Here is a 20,914-nt window from a genome sequence, read left to right on the forward strand (position 1 = left end):
TATGGTACTGAGTCCTCTCCTCATTTTGGAGAAGGCCCGGCTCTCCCGAAAGGAGGCGTGGATGTGAGCTGCTCCTGTCTTTGTCCTGGAGTCCTGGCCTCGGAGACGCCCCGCTGTGCCTGGGAGTGCTGGCCCCGTCCAGGGAGCCTGCTGAGGCCTCTCATGGAAGCCATGGCTGTTCTTCCAGAAACCTGCAGGCACACAAAATGAGTATCTGCAATTTAACGGTTTATACACCGTTAAATGGTTTATACACCTCTCGTGTCCCCCCCTTGATTTCCCAGAGGTCTGGATATAGACCTCCTATGCTATGGGGTACCATCTGCCAACTTCCAGAACCCCAGAATTGGATGCTTAATGATAGTCGGATAGCTGGGTATGGCCATGCCTAAAGGAGGCTTCTTTTTCTGAGAGAGAGCTTATAAAAGGATGAATCTGAGAATGACGGAACCCACTGAGTGAGAACTATGTCCAGTTTATTTGCCAGTCAAATATATTTGTACAAATATATGCAACAAACGACAAATACAGAGTGGGTCTATGCCCCAACAACTCATGTTCAGTGAGTGCCAGGCACTATGCTACATGCTGACCACACTTTATCTTGTTAAATCTTCATAACAATCAACTCCACAGGGTTATGCTCTTCTAATCTCTCTGAGGCACAGAGAAGGTATGTAACTTACGCAAGGTCACACAGTAAGTTGACTCAACTGGCTGTATCCTCAAGTACTCGACTCCAGAGCCAGTCTTTCTGCTTATGAACTGCTAAGCTCACAGCTGGGGGAGGCTGGCCCCATCCTGTTCTGAGACTTTGTTCCCAGTTTGGCAGCTGGGTCCTGTTGGGACTAGGTAGAGGCCAGGCTCTCAGTAAACACAGAAATGGTTTTTCTGGAAAGCCTCCGAAACACACTGGTGGCCCAGCCCCCTGTCTAGGAATCCTCAAATGATCGTATCATGAAGTGGCATTTGCTTGTCCTGGCAGGGAGACAGAACTCCGCTCTCAGGCAAATCTGGGGGGTAATGTGACCCCATTTGACTCCACGGGCTGGCAAGTCCTGGGAAATGTCAGCTCACACTCCTTCCCACCGATTTGAAGGAGGTTCCTTTGCCTCCAGTTCACCGAGCAGAGCGCCTGCTGGGAACGGCAGTCCTGCTTCTGCGTTCCACGGCTGGGTCTCCCTCTCAGCTGTCCTTTGGTGCTGGAGGGGCTTTAGGGCCTTGGCTTTCTCATGACACCAGACCCCTGCCTGCCAATGGCTCCCACTGAGCAAGGCTATTCCACTCCCACATTCTTCAACACCTTTCAGACAGTTCTAACTTCTCCCACTGTGGATGGAAGTAGCTTAGCCACCATGGGAAACCAAGAATGAAGGGGACAGGATCCCTCACCCAAGGCCCAAAGCTAAAATTCCCAGCACTAAGGTCCGCATTCGCCCCGAGGGCTGACACCTGGACGAGGTGGCAGCAGCAGCAGCAGCCCAGGGAGCTTATTAGAAACGCAGACCCTTGGGCGCCATCCCCCGCCCCTGCTGACTCTGAAGCTGTGTTTTATGGGCCCTCCAGTCATGTGAGCTGTAAAAACCACTGCCTGGGGCCTCTGCCCTCTCAGCTGCACAGCTAGGGATGAACAGTCTGAATTTCACCCTCAGCAGGCATCTCGGTCCCTCACAAAGCCTTCTCTATGTGGGATCTGGAAACAAAAGCTGAAGATTGTACAAGTCTTAGCGCCTGCTAAACGGAGCATCTCCAAATCCATAAATGGGGAAATCAGGATTTCTGAGAACTAAGACGACACTAATAGCCAAAACCATCCACCCACGGAGAGAAGGAAATGGGACCACTGAGGCCATGTTCCCTTGTCTCGGTAAAGCCAGCTTAAGTGGTAAAAGGCGAGGCCTTCACTGAGCAGCCTGCCACCCTGCTCCACAGGCCTGGCACCACCAACGGGGCTGTGAGAGTCTGAGGGCCAGCAGTCCCAGGCCCCTGTCCCCACCCTCCCATGGGGAGGACAGACCAGGCAGGTGCCTTCAGTGGTTCCCTTCCTTTGCCCACCCATCCAACAGTGTTGTTGGGCTCTGCCAGGCCAGAACTCCTCAGCGGAGGACAGTGGGGGTCCTTGCAGGCCGGCTGGGCCCCCCGCCCCCTGTGCAGTGCCCTCTCCTTTAGCCAGAGCACTTACTGTGCTCCCTGCCGTCACTGGGCATGTGACCCAGCCCAGGGCTCTAGTCTCCTCAAAGTGAGAAGGGTGGCCAGCCAGCTGGGGAGGCGTTGCTTTCTTCTCAGGAACGGGGTCCCCACGATGGTCAAGTGGCTTTCCCCTTGCTTTATTCTGATAACAAAAATGATAAACGATACAGAGCTTGTTGTAAAAAGTCAAATCATTCAGAAAAGTAAAAATCACCACTTTCAATATTTTGGTGAGCAGCCTCACTCTCACACACACAGAGGTAAGGTTACAAATAAAATTTTTACCAGCCACATTGTCCGCAGCCTGCTTTAAAAAAAAAAAGAGCTGTCGTTTATGAGACATACGGACTGCTGAGCACCCTGGGCGTGTTTACGACCCTTCCTGCAGCCCACGTGGGACCCAGGGCCCCCGGCTGCAGGGGGACGGTAACATGTTGTCCTGCTCAGCAACGTGCTGTGGATGACTTTCGAGGTCATCCCCATTAACCACATGCTCTTAAGTAAAATAAGTTACTGCAGTTGGCTTTGCTGTGTGTCTGTTGGGGGGGGGGGGTGCTTCGTCTGAGGAATTACTTGCCAAGCCTGGAGGCAGCGTGGGGTGAGAGTACCCGCGCACACACACTCCACACACTGCAGGAGGTCCTGTCCAGGGGGCTGATCTGGAGCCTGGACCAGGGGCCCCCAGACAGACCGTCAGGCAAGAGGACATTCTGCGGACTGGGAGGGTGGGGGCTGTAGGTTTCACCGATCAGAAACAGCAACTCTGGGATGTCTTCAAAGCATGTTGACAGCCCCGGCCCTGCCTCACGTCACCTCCTTGGCCAGTGGGATCTGTCCATTCCTGTCACCTGTTACCCTGAAAGCTGCTATATTTCTCACTGGACAAATAAGAGCCTGCTGCCCGTCTGCAGGTGTCCAGCCTTACCCTCCCCAATAAGATCTTGTCTCTCTCCTGCTTCAGCGCCTTCCCTGAAGCCAAGTCCACACTCAGCCTGTCCTGAGCCCTAAGAGTGCCCCTCACAGGCCCTGCTCCATCCCACATCCAACCCTTTTCCCCTACGCTTCCCTTTCTCCTGGAGTCTCCTCTTCTTGTTCTTAACTCCTCCCCATTCTTCAAGGCTCCAAGTTCACTTCTGTGACCCCCAGACTGGACTAGGTCTCACCTCGGGGCTCCCACAGCACCTTCAACATCCCAATACTGCTTCTCTTTGTCTCCTGGTCTGTTAAGAGTGCTGGCTGTTTTCTTCACCGACTGTGACCTCACCGAGGACCAAGGCCATGCCTGGGTCTTCATGTCCTGGCCACCAAATATTTATGGAGTACCTGACCAAAAGGGTGTCCACAACCACTTTGGGAGGCAGGGACCTGGCATTGCACTCATGGTGTCAATGACAAACTGAGGCTCAGAGAGGCTGCAGAGCATGCAAAGGTCACTCAGCTAGTTTGGAAAGAGCAGGTTCGCTGGGCTGGGTGCTGTCCCCAGTGGGGACAGCTGCTGTGTGGTCTCTGTTCACAGTGCACGTGGAGACATGTAGGCGGCGAGTCGCAGTGGGGCTCACGTGGGTGGCCTTCTCTTTGGCACGAACTGTTAAACCACAGCTGCCGCAGACACTCACGCTTCTGTCTTGAGGTTAGCAGGGTACTGCCTCCCGGGTCACGAGAGGCTCACAGCCTCTCACTGGGGAGGAGGCCTAAGGGTGCTGGGTGTGAGCAAGACTCTAGCCATAGGTCTAGTTCCCAGAAGCATTTTCTTCCAGGTGGAGATTTCAACGTCTATTGAAGGAGGCTCTTCAGACCCTTCCTGACTGTGGTGAAGGTCACCACCAAGCCTCATGGCTCCGTTCTCTGCCCCATGAAGGGTCCCCGTGGGAGGCGAGGACCTGTGAGCTCCACCAAGGTTTGATCTTCATGCAGCCTCAAGGCTCCTGGCAGGGACTGAGTACGTGGGGCCAAGACGGGCTGATGGATGCTGGTGGCCTGTGTGTGTGACCCACAGGGACACACAGCTGGGCTGAGCTGCATCCGGAAGAGGCCTAGGCCTAGGGGCCATCCAAGTCACCGAATCTTCTATGGGTGGTAGAACCACACTGCGATGACCCCAAGACCCCATCTTGCCCATCTGCAGGCCATGGGGTCCCAGCCTTGGGCCCTCATCACTGCCTGGGGCAGGGGGGTACCTCTTCTCCTGGGGGTTGTCTGCCCTCTTGTCCTGTCCTCTCTGCAGTGACCAGGAGAACAGGGACTTGTTCCCTGGGGCTTTGTTTCCTCTTTCCTTCCTCTCTGGCCAACAGAGAGCACAGGTCTGGCTGATCAGAGCCCGTCTGGGGCTGGGAAGGACAGGAACATGAATGCTGTAGGGAGCAGCTTTCTAAAGGCCACGGGTGCTTGTCCTGGCAGCTCTGGTCATTCCCTGCGTAGATGTAGAAAGTGAATCCTTGCGTCGTAGCAACCGAGTGCTGAGCCCATGGACGGGAGCCCCTAGCAGGGTCAGGTCGGGACTGGCTCCCCGGCACATCCCACCAGCCTGCCCCCCTGAACCCAGTCTGTGAGGCCACGTGGAGGCTGCGGCTGCTGCACGGAGACCCACAGGCCACTGTCCCGAAGCCTCTGTCAAGGTGGGAGGCCAGGGCTCGGTGAGCCTCGTTGTTGCTGCTTAAAGGTGGGCAAGCCGGGCTGGGGCCCCGGGAGCCTCCGAGGGACAGGCTGGGCCTCTGAGCAGTTCCAAGCTGTGGGAGGAGAAGCAGCAGTTTCTTAAGAAGAGCAAGGGGGCCTGGACCACAGCCCCCGCTTCCTCTTCTGGAGAAAAACCACAGCTCAGCTGTGCTGGCTAATTCTGAGGCTTCTGTCCTTGGAGCCTGCTCCAGGGGCCTGAAGTTTTGAGCAGGTGGCGGCAGATGGCCCGAGGCTCTGGATGGAAAAATAGGGTTGGGAGAGGAGGCTGGGTTGTCCAGGGAAAGAGCAGAGACCTGGATTCCTTGTACTGTATTGTCCAAACTGGAGCACTTCTGGGAACGAACGGGCGCTGTCTTAACTATGACACCAGAGCAGCAGATGTAAACCGGGAGTCTTCAGGGCAGACCGGGATATGCGTTACCCTATTTACTACCGCTTCCGAGCTGTGTGGATTCAAGCAATTACATAACTGCTCTGAATTCTGGTTTCTGCACAGAAAAGGCTAGTATCATGTGCTTGCCTCTCAGGCTTATTGGGGGAATTAAAGGAGTAAATTAAAAGTTTGGGAAAGTTCCTGGAACAGCCCTTGGCAGAGTAGGCTCTCCACGTTTCTTCTCTTCCTGTGAGGTAGTGGGGTCCCTGTCCCTGGAGGTAGGAGCCAGAACCTGTCAGCTCTCTCGAGTGAGTTCTCACGGTGGGAGAGGTTGTGTATATATAGCTGGAGAGTCAGATTCCAATCCTTCCAGTGTCCTGCAGAGGGTGAGGGGGACGGTGGGCCAGGGGAGCATCCTGGGCTGGAAGTCCCCGGTGGACTGTTCCCCTCCCCTCCTCTGTGCTCATGGGGGGGCCCCCACCAGGGCCCAGCCTGGAGCGGCTTTGCTGTCTCCAACTCTCTGTGGCTGTGAGAGGCCCTGCGTTAGGCCAGGGAAAGGCTGTGCGCTTCTGCTCTCCTGAGAGCGCCCCAGGCGGATGTAGCCATGTTCTCGGGGGTGGTCTGGGAAGGCTGGAGGCTGACGGAAGGAGGCGGCCCCTTGCATTTTCTGTGTCTGCTCTGGGACCTGTGGAATTGAACCAAGAATTTTTCTAAAAGGCTCGGTGTGGGGCTTGGCTCTGCCAATTGGTCCTCAGCTATTCCAAGGTCTCCAGGCCCGATTCCTGCTAGGAAGTGGAATGAGTCGGCTCTGTCCTCAGGACTGTGGTGACAGACACAGGTGACGGTGCTGTGTGTAATGCCAGCTGCTCACAGCCTCCACACGCCACCCTTGGGCTCCTACTGAGCTTTCTTCACCCATCTTCCCCGTTGCCTGGGAGCCCCTGGAGGCAGAGTGGACCCTCCCGAGGGGACAGTGGTCTCCAGTGTCGGGGCAGAGGAGGTCCTTGGTACAGAAGTGAATGAGGTCAGAGCCGGGAAGTGACTCAACATCTGTGGCATCGGCTGCCCCCAATCCCTCAAAGCCAGACTACTGTAGGAGGAAGGCATGACCTCCTGCAAGATGCCCTTGCGCACTGCCAGCTCTGCAAAGGTGACCTCATGCTGGGGACATTATCCCAGCAGCCTCAACTCCTGGCTACGTTGTCCTCCATCTCCTCTCCTCACTCCAAGAAGGTGGTGCTTCCGGCCACTGAGTCAGGACTGGCTGAAAAGATGGCTTCTTGAAAACTGTCAGCTCTGGAAGGCATCCGGAGGAACAGCGCACAGCCCTCCGCAGACTTCCGCCAAGTCAGTCTCCCGTTCAGTGTGGAGCACAAAGCCCACGGGGCAGTCAGTAGGTGTGCGGCTCCAAGGGTGGCCCCTTGGGGTAGGCGCAGGGTCCCCTCAGCACGGAGTCTCCAGGCCGAGGCCACAGGGCTCCCAGTCAACTCTGTTCTGACCTTTGGCTCAGTCAGGGCCACCCCAGCTCTATCCTCTGACGGAGGTCAAGAAGTGGACACCAAACAGGTCACCAAAGTTATTTACAGCTAACAAACAAAATGTCTCCCCAAACGGGGTACTGGAGCTCCGAAAAGAGGTGTCAGAATTCCACATTAAGACTTTCTGGCCAATCAGCCTATTAATGGCATATCTTGAAAAGAAAGGCCCCTAACGCTGAAGGACTACGCCACCATTTAATATATTCTCACCAGCAGAATCTCTGACCATTCTCTTGTTGTTCCCAGAGTTGGGGATATTATTCAGTGTCGACAATCCGACAGGCAAAAGAAAGGCATCTTGTCATTTTAATTTATATTTTTAACTAGGCAGACTGAACATCTTCCCCATATTGTGGGCCATTTTTACTTCTTCTGAAGAGCCTATTCACCTCCTTTTCTTTATAGGTCTGTCTTTTCTTAATGATTTTGGGTGCTCTCTGTATATTGCAAATACTAATCCTTTGTCATGTATTTTTCCTGTTTATCTTCTAATTTTATTACGCCTTCTACAGAAAGCTTTACCCTTTTACAACGCTGCATGCGTGTCTTTTCCTTCAGCTTGCTTCATGCCGTGCTTAGAATTTCTCTGAGATGATTCAGCTGCTACTTCAGATGTTCTCAGAAGCAGCAGCCACAAGGCCTGCAGTGGCAGCAAATCTTGCTTATTCAAAAGAAAATGTTTATTTTAAAATAAGAACTGTCACCCCAAGCATTTATTTAAATATTAATAGATATGGGTAAAAATCACAAACAGTATAACGAAACTAAAAGCTTTATATTCACAGATGGTCAGATGCTGACAAACAAGAAACGGGATCTCTGTACACTGAGGTTTGCTTGTTATGAAAATGCATACGAAGGCCTGAGGAACGGTCTGTTTACAGGCTTTGGTGGGGCCATAATCCCCAGTTTTCTACTGGCTCCTGGTGCCACCTCAGAACCTTGCACAGCTGATCTTGGCCCAAGTACGCCAGAGGATTTAGTTTTAGAAGATGGCTTTCTGCACATGGTGGAGCCCCTAAAATGTGAAAAAGAAAATTGAAATGTTAAATAAAACCACAAGGGAAGTCTTTTTCCCCCTCAATCTGAAAGAGCTCTATAACCCATGATTTCCTTGGGTCGCATGGGTCTCCCTGCCTATAACCCCCTGGGTAAGGTCAGCTTCCTTTACAATTCACGGAGGACGGGACCGCTGCTCTTCAGACCAATCTGTCTCCCTAAAGCATCAAGGGTTGTTTCTGAGTCCTGGGACTGGGGGCCAACCCGTGTCATGTGCCTTTTCCTCACCCACATCTTTCACATGATAATCAGACCCCTCCCTCTGGACAGCAGCCCAGATGCACGTTCCCAGGTCTATTCTGACCAGATAAAGGAAGCAAGGGTACCTTGTTTTAAGGCCCCCAATGCCCAGACGACAGACACTCCGAAATTACTGCACTTGCACGGTCCAGAGAAAGGCCGCTGGGCGCATGCAGATGGGGCGGAGGGGAGCCCAGCCTCTTCCTGCCCAGCCGCAGCCAGGGGAAGGCTGCCGATGCGGCTCCCTGGGGGCCTGCCGTGGCTGCCGGGGCCTGGCCCGGCTCTGTCACACCACGTCACCAGCAGCCTGCTGGATGGCCTACCCTCCCAGAGCCGTGTGCTCGCACCTCCCACTCACTGCCGCTACAGCTGGGGGAGCAGCCTCTGCCACAGCTTATTACGAAGCCCTTCCAGCGCCTCACTTCCCCAACGGGCCTAAGATAACGGCCATTCCTTTTCCTTCCTCCAAAATAAAATGTAGCAAAAAAAAAAAAAAAAAAACCCACAGGGCCGTACATTTACAAGGATAACAGCTGGCTGCATTCTCTAGAGCAGTCTTTTCTTACACAAGTATTTCTTGCTGCTTCGTGACAAAGCTGAATTCAAGTCCAGCTCTCGTTCCGAAGCATCAGGGCAGGCCAGTGGCCTCCCGTGTCGGAATTCGGGGCCACCAGTCAGTGCTAATGACACTCTGGCAGGGCCAGGTGAAGAGGGGTTTCCAACATCGTTACACTCCTGTTCCAAGGCAGTGCTGCTGCAGAACTGGCAAAGGCGTGCTAAACAAGCAGGGCAGCAGCCCCGCATTTCCCTACGCATTCCGCTGATTTCCTGCGGAGAAATGAAGCCCTGAGCAAAAGCCTGCTGTTCAGGCTGTTTTATAGAGTGAATCTGCCAACAGCAGTCTCCACCTCCCCGGCCATCCCTTTTCCTCCAGCTCCTTCATTGTGGGTCATTCTGTAAAGCTCCAAGGGCAGGGGGGAGAGTCGGGTCCCTGGCAAAGAGCCACCTTTATTCTGTCCCTGCGCAGAACCTCTCAACCAGGTAAGCAGAGGGGAAACTGGGGGAACTGCCTTCCGGAGAGGCTCGGTGGGAATGAGGAGAATGAGGCACAGGTACAAAGAGGCTGTTACAAAGGAAGTTACAGAACTTCCTGGTTTTAGCCAGGAGGGATCAGAGGAGAATCCCATCTTAGACACACAGGCTAATTAAAACCAGCATCAAAACTGGGACCAGGGTTTGGACGACTGGGAGGCCACAGGGCAAAGCGCTTCTCTCTTACAAACAAAAGTTGTGAAAACTGCGTAAGTGAGTCAAAGTCACTGAGCACTAAAACACGGTTTGCTGTGTCCTAACAAGTAAAGACGAGACCATAATTGTTTCTAAGGACGATGTGCAGAAACGGCGTGGGCCAGCCAGCATCCAGGCCTACCTGTGACACCGGGGCCACGCTGCCTATGACCTGGCACAAACCTCGCACAAGGCCAGGCCTCAGCTTCCTCACCAGAAACCCCAGAGGGCTGGACCAGATGCCTTGTAAGGCCTCTGACTCTGTGTGGGCTTCTGGGGAAATGACTATTTCCCAGAACGGAGGAATAAATGAAGAAAATAAAATGTCCCCACTGAAGAACATCTGCTGGTCACTTGCGCATTAGAAAACCACAAAATTAAACTAACATTTACTAATGCCTTTAATTTCTGTACCCTGGCAGAAGGATTAGCACATACAAGATGTTTGTTTATGGAATTAACAAGAAAATGACAATTTGCTAACATGTGCCTTTCCCTCTCTTCCTTCACTCAATTTTTTGTTTTTGATTACCCAGAAGGAAAAGAGATATAAAAACTGCAAAGGAGAAGTGCAGCAGCTTGCAGACAGTTACTGAGGACTCGGTCCCTTTTCTGCAGGCATCTCTGTGACAACATGCAGTGGTTTGGGGGCCACATTGTCCAGACTGATGGGGTGGTCACCATCCTGCCAACCTTATCTACATGGCGAGGACAGAGCGCGTCCGTGCAGAAGACAGGAGAGGGGCTGCCAGTGCAGCGATGAAGAAACACGGACGGACGTGGCCCAGGTCACCCCCACACCTGGCAATGCTCTCTCTGTCCCCCACTGATGTGCAGCAGACGAGGCCCCGCCCAGGGCTCAGCACAGGTGGGAAAGGGCCCCTGGAGGCCTGGCCTGCCTGACCCTCTGCTTTCCCTGCTGTGGCCTCTGGCCTGCTGCCCTGCGAAGACCGGGAGGGAGGGTGGCTTCCCGAGGTGCTAACGAGCCAGGGAGTGTGCAGGGCTTCCAAGTGAAGGCTGCAGGTTCTGCCGCAGTAAAAGCTGTGTGGCACGTACTGACAGCTGCACAGCAGTGAGGGATCGGGGAGAATTCCATCTTAGACACACAGGCTAATTAAAACCAGCATCAAAACTGGGACCAGGTTTTGGATGAGTGGGAGGCCACAGGGCAAAGTGTTTCACTGTGTTTATTCAGCTAGTATACGGTTTAGAGTATTTTAGGTGGAAAAGTCTTTTAAGAAGAGCAATTATTTAAAGAAAAATTTTTTTTTAAGTTAAGGTCAATATTAGAGTTTTTGCAAACTAGAAATGTTTAGTGATAGTTGACTTAGGAGTAGTTTAAAAATCTGAAGCAAATGTTTTGGACACAACCTTAATCTTCATTCCATGAATTACAGAGACAATGTTTAACAACGGCTTTTTCAGTGAATGCCTCGAAGGATCCCCGAGCAGTCGTATTTTTCCGCCCTCCGCCCTCCGCCCGGGACACGCCGTGGGGCTTACTCTCTGGCCTTCGGGTCCCCGGGACCAGGTCTCCTCCTTTTGGCCCGCTGGCAGGCTGGCGCCCTTTTCCTCTTCCTCTCGTTTTTGGTTTTGTTTGCAAAGTAGTGAGAAGATACGGGTGTTTCCTCACTGAAGTCCTCAGAGCCACTCCTCCCAGGGTCTCTGCCTCCAGAAGGGCTCGGCTGCCGGGCGCTGTCCTCGGCTGCAAAGGGACGATGGGGACACTTAGCGGCGGCGCCCAGCCGGTCCCAGCACTGCCGTCTCCGTGGGGACGCGCGCCACGGGCAGTTCGGCTGGCACCTACCTGCTTTCCTGGTGTCTCTTCTTGCCACGTGGGCTTGACAATTCCTCAAGAACTGTACGTTTCTTTATTTCATAAAACCCCAAAGCCCTGAATGGCAATTTGTTTTTTTAAAGAAAGAGGACCAGAATGCACTTAAAAACCTGTGATACTCTTTCCCTTACTTAACTGGAGGCCTCAGGTTTAGCTCCTACTATGTTGTATGGCCTGTATCCGCTACTGTTTGGGCAGTTAATCTTGTTGAGCCCTTTGAAAAGTATAAAGTGCTACATAAAAGTTGATTTTATTTATCATTTTACATATGCTGAAAAAATGGCCCAATAGAACAAAAACATAAACTACGCCTTACACCTCACGTCTGAACAAGTTACTTAGTGAATGAGTACAGAAAACTCCAGACTGCACTCTGCTCTTCAAAGACAAAAACACCTCTTTGCATAATAGTTGTGACCATGTCACACACCGAGCAGGCCGGGGATCTGTATGAAGGGACGCATTTGCAAAGACTGTAATTTCCCTGGGCACCTGCACCCCCACACCCCCAGGGACCATGAAGCCTCCCCACAGGGCCACGGGGGCCCCTCTCCCTTTCGGGAAGGACGGCACTTCCTGGCGGGTCTGGTCACCCTCAGGCCACTATGCTGCCTGGCAGGAAGGGCAGGGAGGGCTGTGGCCCCCAGCAATGGCTCTCACAGAAGGCACTGCAGCTGCGCAAAGAGCGTGTCATCCCAGCTGCGGGACTTCCGGGGACATGAACAGGCCTCGCCCATGTCCAGCTGTAGAATGGGTGCTGTGAGCCTTGAGAGACATAAAATCGCCACTGGCTGTGCCCACAGAGCAGCCCTGTCCCATGTGGGAAAAAGCTTCCAAACAAGTTACTACACTAAGCAAACATCGAGTTCCTACCAAGACAGGCAGGACAGCTGAAGGAAGGCTTTTCATGGAATCATGACTATGCAGTGGAATTTATGAAAACCCTACTTTTCAGCATTTTGTTAATGGACAAAAAACGATTATGAACAGACAGAACTTGAAATGCACGCCCACTCATGTCTCATCCCGCTTACCATTTCCATTAGCCTGGAGGAGAGACCCCTACCATGATTTCTTACAGAAACAGGAAAACATTGAACTTGGCCTGTCTGCGGGGCAGCACGTCAGAGGAGGCCCCAGGACTGCGGCATCCATCCTACCTCCTACAGCTTTCTTCATTTTCAATTTTCTCTTAGTGCTTCCTGCTGCTCAGTGATGAGGTTCGTCATGAGAGGTGCCTTGTGACCAGCCTAATGTAACCTTTGGCAACGTCTGCTAAGAAGCACTCACTCAGGCGATTCTTTCAACGGCTTATAACAATAAGAGTATCTAGCATTACAATTCCATGTTCATTTTTCCAAAATATTTAAACTCTACTCTTTAAATTTTTATCTTTAGACATGCTTTTTTAGATAACAAGTCCCTTCCTCAGATAAGGAAACTGAAGCACAAAGAGGCTATTTGTGGCCTGCCAATGACCACAGAGCAAGGTGGCAGCCGGCATGGGAGATGCACCCAGCTCTCCCGATGCCTCGGGCATTTGCCTTAACAGAACCAGCAATTTCTGGGCTCAAAGGTCAGCAGGTTCAGTAGCTGGCACCCCCAGGGGACCTCAGCACCACTGTCCTGTAAGACCGGCCTGGCACACCCCTGAGGGCCACCCTGAGCACACGAGCATCAGGGTGACAAGATGTAGGAAGCATGGCCACAACCGGAAGCCACGGGACTTTAACCCAGTGAGATGCGTCACTTAGCACTGCAACAGGCATTTAGAAAACACAGATCTGGCTGTATACTGAACCTGGCGATGTCCACTCAGAGTACTTCTGCAATATTGGAATCACTTCTGCACCGTATTTTTCCAGTTTGTCTTCAGTGACACCATCAATTTGAAGCAAAACCTCCGGATCGGAAGATAAAGATTCTGCGCATGAACATAAAATCAGGAATTTAAATTACCACCAAGAGAAAACCCACTGAATTCCTGCTCGCTCACCCATTCAGCACGCCTGCTGAGTGCCGACCAACTGCAGAGCACTGGGCGCACGGGCCAATTTTCTACAAGGCAGCTGGTGCCAACAGAGGCAGCAGGCAGACCCCGAGGGGAGGAGCCCATTGCCCAGGTCCGGAAGCCAAGGGGCGTTAAGCTGGGGCAGAGGGGGGAGACAGCAAAGGACGTGGGGGGAAACTAGGGGAGACTCCTGTGCACCGCGCCTCCGAGTTTAAGCAGACTTTGCTCTGTTCTCACAACAGACACGCGTGCTTCCAGCTCTGCCCTCTCCCTGCACTCCTGACTTCTGTATCTTACTCAGAAAGACAGTAAGCTCACGTGTGGAGCCCAACTGCCACACAAAATGTCCACAGAAAGACTGGACTGTGATTAGCATGTGAACGCAGGAAACCGCAGAAACGTAATGGGAAATACATTTGGCCACTCACTTTAATTTATGCACTTTTACATGTATGCAAAGTATAAATAAGTCAAAATAATTTTCAACGAAAGTACTGTGTTGTTAATTTAATTAATAGATTCTTTTCTTTTCTTTAAAAATATTTTATATATGTATTTTCAGAGAGGGAAAGGAGACCCCCAAATGGGGACCTAGCCAGCACCCCAGGCCTGTGCCAAGTGGGAATCAAACTGGCGGCCTTTTGGTTCGCAGATCAGTGCTCAATCCACTGAGCCACACCAGCCAGGGTGAATTTTTTTTCTTAATAGTTCATAAAATAGATGGCACCTTAGAGCTGATGAAGTCCTGTGATGACCAATGGTGGTGGGAGTGGGAATGGAGGAGGGAGGAGGCAGTGACTGTGAGATTCATGAAGGAAAAACATGGGGTAACGTACAGTACTAGTCACCTATGTGCTAAGTTATCCTCCAGGGACTTGTGGTTGAGCTACCTGAATACAGCAATCACTCAGGACAGCAGGTATTTATAAACTGAAGACGTAGAAGAGGGCTAGATCCAGACTCAAAGAAGCATAAGACATAATCTCTTTTTATAAGGAGCTTAGCTCCTCATTGCAATATCATCTGTACATAACACAGCTAAACAACATATAGGAAGGCAAAAGATGGACAGAAAATCATTCAGTAGCATCTGGTGTCAGAGACTGCAATTATCCATACCTAACATCCAGCAGCAGAGGAAAGCATAAAATTCAAATTATATCAAAGTACTATATATATCTTAAAGAGTATATTTTATCTCAAACAGTAAGTTGAAATTGTTTCTCTGAGCTTTCAATTTAGCAATTAAATAAAAACACAAAAGACTGAGGTCTGTTTATGCACCTCAGCAAGGTTAATTTTGGCCTGTGAACTTACGCAACGTAACGGAAGACTCACACACACCTACCTGCGAGCTTCTTGAGAGTGGCAGTGTTAAAGATATTAAAGTAATGGACTCCGAACACTCTCCCCAGAGACTTGCAGACTTCCGTCAGCTCTCCCAGACATTTCTTAACCACCTCTTCCCTCTGAGATATCTTTGTCACTAAGGCTTTTTGTTTTTTTATATGGCTGGAATTTTCCGTTTCCATAAAGTCTACCTTTGTGTGTGTGAGAGAGAGAGAGAGAGAGAGAGAGAGAGATCATAGGAGCGGGTGCAGGCACAGTTATTTAATCTGCAATTGCATTTGGGGGGATATTTCTGTTATGCCAGGTAGACAGTAAGCCCCTTGGGAAGAGGGACTGTGTGTTCTCCATCTTTGTATCTGCTTCTTGATAAATGTTTATTTAGTAAACATACAAGGCTTCAGTGATCTGAAACCTATTAAATTGACTTTGACAGGTATTACATTACTTAGGTTCAGTTTTAAGAACTCTTAGCAAATTAACAGGAACAGAATACGTTCATATCGGACAATATAAATTCAGTATCCATAAGCTTTGGAAAAGCCAGTTTAATTTTCAGTACTGTGTGTGTGTCTGCTCATTGTGAAATAATAAAATGAAGTAAATACGTAAAACATCCTACCTTTAAGTGCCCATTCAGCAAAGTCTGGGCCTTACTGCCAGGCATTACATAGGCGATCGGCTGGTCCACGGCATTGATGAATAAGTCCTCATCCAAGATCTTGTCCAGTATCAGCTTCTTAAAGAGCCTCTCGGCGTTGTGCCGTGAGTACGCAGACCCCTTTCCAAACATGCCCGACTGAATCTTTGCACTCTTGCTCCCTGGCGAGAAGGTAGAAGTTGTTAGATTAGTAAAGGTGGGTAAGTCATAACCATCCAACAGAAGAGGCTGAAAAGGTCATGGAATAAATAATCTACTCCAGAGGAAACCCACGGCCCAGACACGCCCAGGAAATGCGCATATTTCTGTTGAACTCTAAAATGTCTACGGTCGTATGTACTTCTCCTCATTCTCTTATAACACACACTGACTAAAAATAACGTTGACCATTTAGAATGTTGCACAGCCTACACGACTGTATCAGAGCAAGGAAACCAGAGACAGAGTACTTGCAGAATTGAACAGCTTCATATCACTGTGTTCCCTTAGGATAACTGCATTATTTTTCTAGTTTCAAGAAATTTTTGACCATCAATTTTAGAAATACTACCTCTAACGCTGTACTGAAATCACTCCTCATTTACAATCAAGGAGCATTTAAGTCCGTGCTCTCTGCCACCCTCACGGATGAAGCCTGGATGAACTTGGAGTCGAAAGCACACCGCCGCACAAGCCGGCACTTCCACCTCCCCTGCGGGCCGAGGGCTCCAACGGCCGGAGCCCGGGCTTCACACCCAGCTGCTGTCAGTCCTCACGTCCTCGTCGTAGATACAACTGTATTATAAAAGTCTACGTAGGAAGCCTTGTGACACGGATTACAATCAGAATTAACCGTTACTTTGGGAAGCTTTAGCACTATTTTAGTAGTTCCAAATAATTACATTGTTGTAATTCCCAGATGACTTCTGGCCACATCTTTTGAATGATTTAAGTTTTACTTTCTTCAAGTGTTTTGTATCCCTGAAATGTCACACAGGGTCAGGACAACTGCTCTGGTAATCATGAGATGGGTGATGTGGACCAACTCTAGTGCTGAGGATAACTAGGAAAGCTGGATGAAATATAATTTTCCTTAAGACATCAAAGAGCTTAATGAAAAATTGAAGAAGATGTAAGAAAATGTTTGATTAAGTATTCTTTTTAGGAATTTAAATGAAAGGTGCAGGCAGAGATGTAGCTGAAGGTGTATTTAAAAGGCTATTTAACACAGTCACTTTGGTGTTTTTATTTTTTATTTTAAAGATTTTATTTGTTTTGTATGTTTTATTGATTATGCTGTTACAGTTGTCCCAACTGCTTTTCCCTCTGCTCCCCTCCACCCAGCGACGCCCCCCTCCCACAGCGCCCTCTTAGTCCATGTCCCTGGGTCGTGCATAAAGCTTTTCTCAACATCCCCCTGTGCATTCCCCACCCTCCTACCACACTTCTTAGTTCCTGCACTATTTCCCTCCTTCTCCCCCCTCCCCCCTCCTAGCTGACCTCCCCCAACATGCTCCCCATACCTATGATTCTGTTCCCACTCTGGCTGCCTGCTTAGTTTGTCTTTGTTTCCATTCCCTGGCTTCGTATAATAAACGCTTGGTGATGAGGAGCTCCGTCAGCTTCACCTTGTCTGGGAGGCACTTTCTCTGCCCTCCCATTCTAAGTGACAGCCTTGCTGGCCACAGTAACCTAGGCTGTAGGTCCCTGCTTTTCATCACTTTATTTCCTGCCAGTGCCTTCTCGCCTGCAAAGTTTCCTTTGAGAAGTCAGCTGACAGTCTTAGAGGGACCCTTTGTAGGTAATTCTCTTCTCTCTCGCTGCTTTTAAGATTCTCTCTTTATCCTTGACCGCTGGCATTTTGATTACGATGTGTCTTGGTGTGGTCCTCCTTGGGTCCAGTTTCTTTGGAACTCTCTGCTCACTGGACCTAACAGAGTATGTTCATTTCCTTCCCCAAATTAGGGAAGTTTTCCTTCATTATTTTTTCATATAATTTTTCAATTCCTTGCTCTCCCTCTTCACCTTCTGGCTCCCCTGACTCGGATGTTGGCAAGTTTATAGCCGTCTCAGAGGTTTCTAAGCCTCTCTGGTTCTCTATGTTGTTATGGGTTTAATTCCTCATTTGATTTCCTTACTATTATTTTAACAGGACGTCAAGCAAAAATAAAGAAGTCGGATACTTAATGCTCAGGCTGCCATCCTGAACTGCAAGTCGGTCAGAAGGTAACTCTCTAAGCAAGTTATATTCCATTCACTCACGGAACTGTATGAAGTCTCTTATTTCCTTTTTTGAATGTGAGAACTCATCTCAATGACATGACTTTTATAAAAAGAACTGGTCTAATTCGTAAAAACTGATTTCCTTTTGTTACTCAAAAAGGGTTTTATTCTGAAACCTTTCACTTTTATAAGAAAATAGACAAGAGAGTTCTTTATAGATGTTCAACTTCACCTGATGTAACACAAACTAACGAAACGGGACTTACCCAGGAAAATGTCGACCAGCATATTCAGGGTCAATCTCCCGCAAGGGCGTGCGTGGTTTAGATTTCTCACTCCTTGTGAACTATGTTCTTGAACGAATCTTACGATACTTCTCACATCGTCGGTCACATCTCGTGTTTTGTAAGCCTGCAAATAAAAAGAGATGATCGTCTGTGAGAATTAAGATAACGATGCCACATACACGTCTGTCTGTCTTTCCTCCAGTCCATGCGCCTGCCCACACCACTTCGCTTGTGAATCCCCAGCACCTTACAGACATTTCAAATAATGTGTCAAATGTGAAAATGTTCTGTGAACTGTAAAGGAGACATTAACACATAGGATTAGCATAACAGGCACAAAAAAGTACCCAATTTAATAAGCTCCCAAGGTTGTTTTTAGGACAGATGATAGCAAACTCATCCAGAAGTTATTGCCATTATTCTTCATAGTTTAAAAACAAAACCCAATTTATAATCCAACTGATTAGAATTCAAACACACAGTAATCCAGTTATTGTAACTCTTTGGAGAATGAGATCTCTAAATACAAATTAAATTGAAAATATTCTATCTTCTCATGTTAGATTTTTTTGATATTTAGACATTAATGATATTTCTAAAATATCCTATCAATATCAGTGCATGTATATAACCTTAGTATTTCGGGTAGGTCCAGTGTATTTTTTATGGGCTTCTATTCTAAAGATATTCTTTAGAATTAGTATTAAAATGTTTCTATTCCAAATTACTATGGGGAGGAAGCAATCTTCCCTGTTTAATTCCGTAAGGCCTGCTATTTTCATCTAACTTTTCTTTTTTAGCAAGGAAAGGTTTATTGATCAAGAAGGCCCAGCTAAAGAAGATGAGAGAACTAATTCTCAAATCCACCTTTCATCTAAATTTTCTAAAGTTAGAGAAGAAAAAAATTCCTTCTTACTTTACCTTCATTTTACAGCAGTTATCACAAGAAACATCAGGGTGTTTCTTACAAAAATCAGGATTAAATCCAATTTCACCAAAGTAAGCCAAAAGCTGTATTCTCCTGCATTCGGTTATATTTTCACAGTAATGTACCATACTATACAAATTATTGAAGTGAGTCTCTCTTGTATGACGGTTTCCATCTTTTTCCACTAAAAGAAATGAAGAACATAGCCAAACATCCTTATTAGGGTAGAAAAATAGAAGAGTATATCACAGAAATAATTAAAATATATTCATATAACTTTAGATATTAAATGAAATAAAATTATTAATAGCATTATATGTCAACATGACATCATTCTACATTATAATTAACTGAATATTTATGTTAACCCCTTATGATATTAGTTTTATAGATATAAATGTAGATTGATAGGAGTCGGTAAAATTTTTTGCACATCTTCATTACTCCCAGCGATGAGGATGTGCATGATAGTCACTATATTTATCAGACAAGCACGTCCTGAACTGAAGAGCCAAAGAAAGCGGTGTGTGGAGCTTCAGCAGCGGGCTGTGCACCCCACGGGGCACCTGGGGTCAAAGCGGTTAAGCCAGTGGCTCGGAAATTGTGCGCCCAGTACCCCGGGGTGCTGCAGGGAACTCGCGGGGCACCGGCAGCGTATTTCAAACTTTGGGGCACCAGCAGCGCCTGACACCTGTTGAACAGCACACAAGCCACCAGCGGGCGGTACGTCACGCAAGGTGCGCTGCGCTCCTTTCAATGGCATTTTTGTGAGGGTGAATTGTTGACGGTTCTATGAAAAAACAAGCATCTCCAGAAAATCAATGGGAAGTGGCTGTCCAGTCGGATTCCAGGCTTGGGAACAGCAGGTACATACTTTGCATTTGTAAGAACTGTGGTTAGTTAAGAATGGAAAAATTTCCCCGATGTATGAGTTTTCTTTTTCTCAGATGGCTGCTAAGCGTTTGAGCCTAACTTAACATAGGTTCTGTTTAAAAACACAAACAGACACACTAGGTCTAAGCGTTTCCGTGTCGCACCGAGTCATCTTGGTACCGCGCTGGGGGCCTGGGCTGTGGAGTCTGACGGCCGGGCCCCACCAGGCTCTGCCACTTACTGGCTCTGAATCTCCTTTTCTTCTCTATTAATGGGCAACAGCAGCCGGCACCCCTTACGGGCGTGGAGGGTCACATGGAGTGACACACATAAAGCACTTAGGACAGGAGCACATGGTGAAATGCTGTCTCTAAAGCACTACCACTCGGCCAGCCACGGCTGCTGCTACCACCGCGTCAGCGCCCTCGGGGGCACGTCAGGAAGCCTTTCTGAAGCTCACTTTCCCACGGACTAACCACCCCAAATGCCAGTGGTTAGGAGCAAACAGGGGACACATTACTCGGCACAGTGCTTGGTAAGTGCCGTTTCCCAGGCCCAGTATCGCTGTTAAAGAGTTCTTTCAAACGTGGTCTCAAAGCAGGTTAATTTCTTTAGGAAATGTATTTATTTAACAATCCCCATCCAATAGTATAATGGGCAAAATAACATAATAAAATTCTAAAATATGCATTCATTTTCACCCAGAACTCTAACTAGAAATTTATCCTATATAGATAATTGCACAGATGCCCAAAGATATCTGTACAAGGACATTCAGTATCACATGGTTGATAATAGTGAAAAACAAGACATCTATTAAAAGGGGACTGGTCACATAAACATGAAACCACCACACAACGGAATTCTATGGAGTCAAGCTATGCACGGTGACTGGAGTCCTAACTACAGCTCGGTGTTAACTGAAACAAAACCAGGTTTATATATGCACATATAACACGGTCCTGTTTGCACTGTAGAGCACATGCACTTGGGAATGGTAAAGACCGAATAGAAGATACTGCCTGTCCCCGACAGGGCGGAGGAATGAGATAGGAGAGGGGTGTATATGTCTACATAGAGGGGGTTTTAGTTCTTAGCCTGGATGGCGACACGTGAGAGTCACTGTTTTTCCCCCTTTACCTTTCTGCGTGTTTAAAAGATGTGTTACAGGCAAGGATGCATGCAGAAACGAGGTCTGGAGGAGCAGAAGGGAAACCCATAATTAGAGTGATTTCTTGGGGCAGGAAATAGCATGGTTTGGAAATCTGTCTGATACATGTCTGTGTCCTTTGAGTTTTACATAACAAGCATGTGATACTTCTATCATAAAAATGAATAACTTCCATATTTATAGAAGCAGCTCTCTTTTTCTCTGACCACTGAAGCAAAACTGCACCAGAAGCCCCAC

General features: G+C 48.8%; 1 protein-coding gene and 1 long non-coding RNA gene across 2 annotated transcripts in view; both read right to left on the reverse strand.

Annotated features, from left to right (window-relative positions):
- On the reverse strand, positions 1–3,488 carry LOC149992133 (uncharacterized). Its single transcript, XR_016508440.1, has 3 exons — positions 3,354–3,488; positions 2,183–2,332; positions 1–191 (listed from the first exon to the last, which is right to left on the reverse strand). It is a non-coding gene; the product is annotated as an uncharacterized LOC149992133 (long non-coding RNA).
- Positions 3,489–7,530: 4,042 nt separating this feature from the next.
- Positions 7,531–20,914, reverse strand: part of BLM (BLM RecQ like helicase) — a 45,483-nt gene continuing 32,099 nt past the window's right edge. The window contains exons 16-22 of the mRNA XM_090263686.1: positions 18,627–18,817; positions 17,685–17,829; positions 15,178–15,377; positions 14,557–14,749; positions 12,999–13,121; positions 10,864–11,065; positions 7,531–7,792 (exon numbers count right to left, since the gene is read on the reverse strand). Coding sequence (XP_090119812.1) covers positions 7,615–7,792; positions 10,864–11,065; positions 12,999–13,121; positions 14,557–14,749; positions 15,178–15,377; positions 17,685–17,829; positions 18,627–18,817 — 1,232 coding nt within the window. The 3' untranslated portion in view covers positions 7,531–7,614. The remainder of the gene's footprint in view (positions 7,793–10,863; positions 11,066–12,998; positions 13,122–14,556; positions 14,750–15,177; positions 15,378–17,684; positions 17,830–18,626; positions 18,818–20,914) is intronic.

The sequence above is a fragment of the Furipterus horrens genome, unplaced genomic scaffold (genome assembly GCF_987537825.1).
Source record: "Furipterus horrens unplaced genomic scaffold, mFurHor1.1.pri manual_scaffold_16, whole genome shotgun sequence".
NCBI lineage: Eukaryota > Metazoa > Chordata > Mammalia > Chiroptera > Furipteridae > Furipterus > Furipterus horrens.